The 2,776-nt window shown below is 37.6% G+C and overlaps 1 protein-coding gene across 1 annotated transcript in view; it reads left to right on the top strand.

Annotated features, from left to right (window-relative positions):
* Positions 1-2,776, top strand: part of LOC106881391 (dnaJ homolog subfamily C member 2) — a 33,073-nt gene that overhangs the window by 11,500 nt on the left and 18,797 nt on the right. The window contains exon 6 of the mRNA XM_014931767.2: positions 1,610-1,690. Within this exon, the coding sequence (XP_014787253.1) occupies positions 1,610-1,690 (81 nt within the window). The remainder of the gene's footprint in view (positions 1-1,609; positions 1,691-2,776) is intronic.

A 2,776-nucleotide genomic window follows, 5' to 3' on the forward strand; every position in this document is an offset into this window, starting at 1 on the left:
AGTGGCTGTGTGGTAAGTAGCTTGCTTACCAACCACATAGTTCCGGGTTCAGTCTCACTGCGCGGCACCTTGGGCAAGTGTCTTCTATTATAGCCTCGGGCTGACCAAAGCCTTGTGAGTGGATTTGGTAGGCGGAAACTGAAAGAAGCCCGTCATATATATGTGTTTGTGTGTCTTTGTTTGTTCCCCCAACATCGCTTGACAACCGATGCTGGCGTTTTTATGTCCCGTAACTTAGCGGTTCGGCAAAAGAAGCCCGATAGAATAAGTGCTAGGCTTCCAAAGAATAAGTCCTGGGGTCGATTTGCTTGACTAAAGGCGGTGCTCCAGCATGGCCGCAGTCAAATGACTGAAACAAGTTAAAAAAAAGAGTAAAAGAGTATATATATATTTATATATATTTGAGTGTGTGTGTAGGTGCATAGTTTAGTGATTAAGGCATGGATTTCATGATCGTAAGATTGCGGTTTTGATTCCTAGACCAGGTGATTAATTGTGTTCTGCGAAGCATTTCATTTCACGTTGCTCCAATTCACTCAGCTGGCAAAAATGAGTAATCTCACAACTGATTGACATCCTGTTTTGTGGGGAATATATATGCCATAGAATGCAGGAAACCAGCCTTATGAACCTATGGCTTGGGAAGGGCCTTTCATCCTTTTTGATATATTGTAAAGGCAACAACTAATAAAGGACAAAAAAAGGCAACACAAGAGAGACAAGGTTTGACTATTACAGTATTAGCTTAATAGAAAAAATGGGTATAAGAGATATTGGATATAGTGTGCAAGAGAGAAGACTGTGCTGATATGGGCAGGGACAGCTGCATAAAGAAGTGCTGATCTTTAACTGTGGAAGAGGTTGACCCAAGATGATGTGGGACGAGGTCATGAAATGTAATCTTCAGAGACAGTGGCAGATGACAAACTTCTTGCAAATTGCTGTGCTTGAGAAGACACGTCAAGCTAAGTGATATTCTGGTCATGGCCAATGCTGGTGACATATGAAAGGCACCCATGCTGGTGATATGTAAAAGACGTCTGCTACATTTTGTGGAGTGGTTGGTATTAAGAAGGACATTCAGCCATAGAAACCAGGCCATACAGACTGCAGCCTGATGCAGCTCTCTGGCTTACCATCTTCTGGTGCTCTTGGTGCTATTAATGAGGTTTCTTGGATTGGTACTAGACCTCATATTTATAGAGGAAGGTTGCAGTTGACTGAATTGAATGTAATACATTCTTGATATTTATTTTTATTACTCCTAATGGGAGGAAAGGCGAATGGAATTTAAACTCAGAATTTGGAAGAAAGACAGTAACACGCATGCATGCATGTGTGTGTGCGCACACACGCGCGCGTTCACATTTATGACAAATATTGTACCTTGATAACCAAGCCTGTAATCTAGTTTTGTTTATTACTTTTAGTTATTTCATTTCCTTATGCCATTAGCAAAGTATGAATATCACAACTTCTGTCCTATCTTTTGAAGTCAGTTGTGTTGATCATCCAGTGACAGGATACCCCTGGAGATCAAACAGTTGAAAATCAACATTTATTGCATAGAGTAAATAGAAATTTCATACATGCACTAATTTTTTTACAGGTGGTCTATAAAGAAACCAGTCCCAAAATTAGGAGACAATACATCAAGTTTCAAAGATGTAGATCGGTTTTATTCTTTTTGGTAAGTTCTTAAGCTTTCCTTTTCTACAAAGTGGTTTATTTTGTGTATTTTTGAAATCATTTATTAAATACTTTTGCAAATTCCTATATTTTTATATGACTTACTGGAGCAGAGAATATAACTCTACATAGAATGTTCTATATATATATATATATATATATATATATATATATATATATGCCATCATGTAGTTGATGTTAGCTAAATATAAGGATGTCCAGTGAGTTAAATAAGATGATTTGCAGTGAGTTAGATAAGATGTACTCTTTGATGTGTAATAGGTGTTAATTCATAAATATTTGGGCATTCTCTTGTTATTATTAAATACATCTTTTCATTGTGGCTGAGTGCTTTTCATAAGTTAAATGGCTAAAAGGAAAAAAGAAGCCCAATGCTGATTTGATGGTTCGTCTTCATTATATTTTTGTAACTGATCTATAAGCTTGTGTTATTCTTTTACCCTCATCATCATCATCATCATCATCATCTCAAGTATTCTGATTATTCTGTTAAATATAATGCTTATGTATTAACATTGTTTTGAATTAATCACACATTATCTTGTAGCTTTGAGATTTTGATGATGTGATTATCTTCAAGAATGACATAGTAGGGTAGGTGCGAGAGGCCCGATCTGGTCAGTTAGAACATAAAACATGCAGAATATTTGGGGCTGGTATGACTGGTTTGAATACTAAAGGATTAATACCTTGTTGGAATAACTGGCATGGCTAAATGGATGATCTTGACATTAGATCAACTTTTGCTTCCATGCAATCAAGAGAGGTTGTGATGCATCGATTCTTAGCGAATAGAGAATCCAATATGTATTAAGACAGTAGGTAGGCATTAATACGTACAGTACAGTCTCTGTTTGTAAAATTAGCTTACATTGAGTGTGGGTAATGTTATCCAGAGTATGTCATCATCATCATCATCATCATCGTTTAACATCCACTTTCCATGCTAGCATGGGTTGGATAATTTGACTGAGCACTGGTGAAACCAGATGGCTACACCAGGCTCCAATCTGATTTGGCAGAGTGTCTACAGCTGGATGCCCTTCGTAACGCCAACCACTCCGAG

The sequence above is a fragment of the Octopus bimaculoides genome, chromosome 10 (assembly GCF_001194135.2).
Source record: "Octopus bimaculoides isolate UCB-OBI-ISO-001 chromosome 10, ASM119413v2, whole genome shotgun sequence".
In the NCBI taxonomy this organism is placed as follows: Eukaryota; Metazoa; Mollusca; class Cephalopoda; order Octopoda; family Octopodidae; genus Octopus; species Octopus bimaculoides.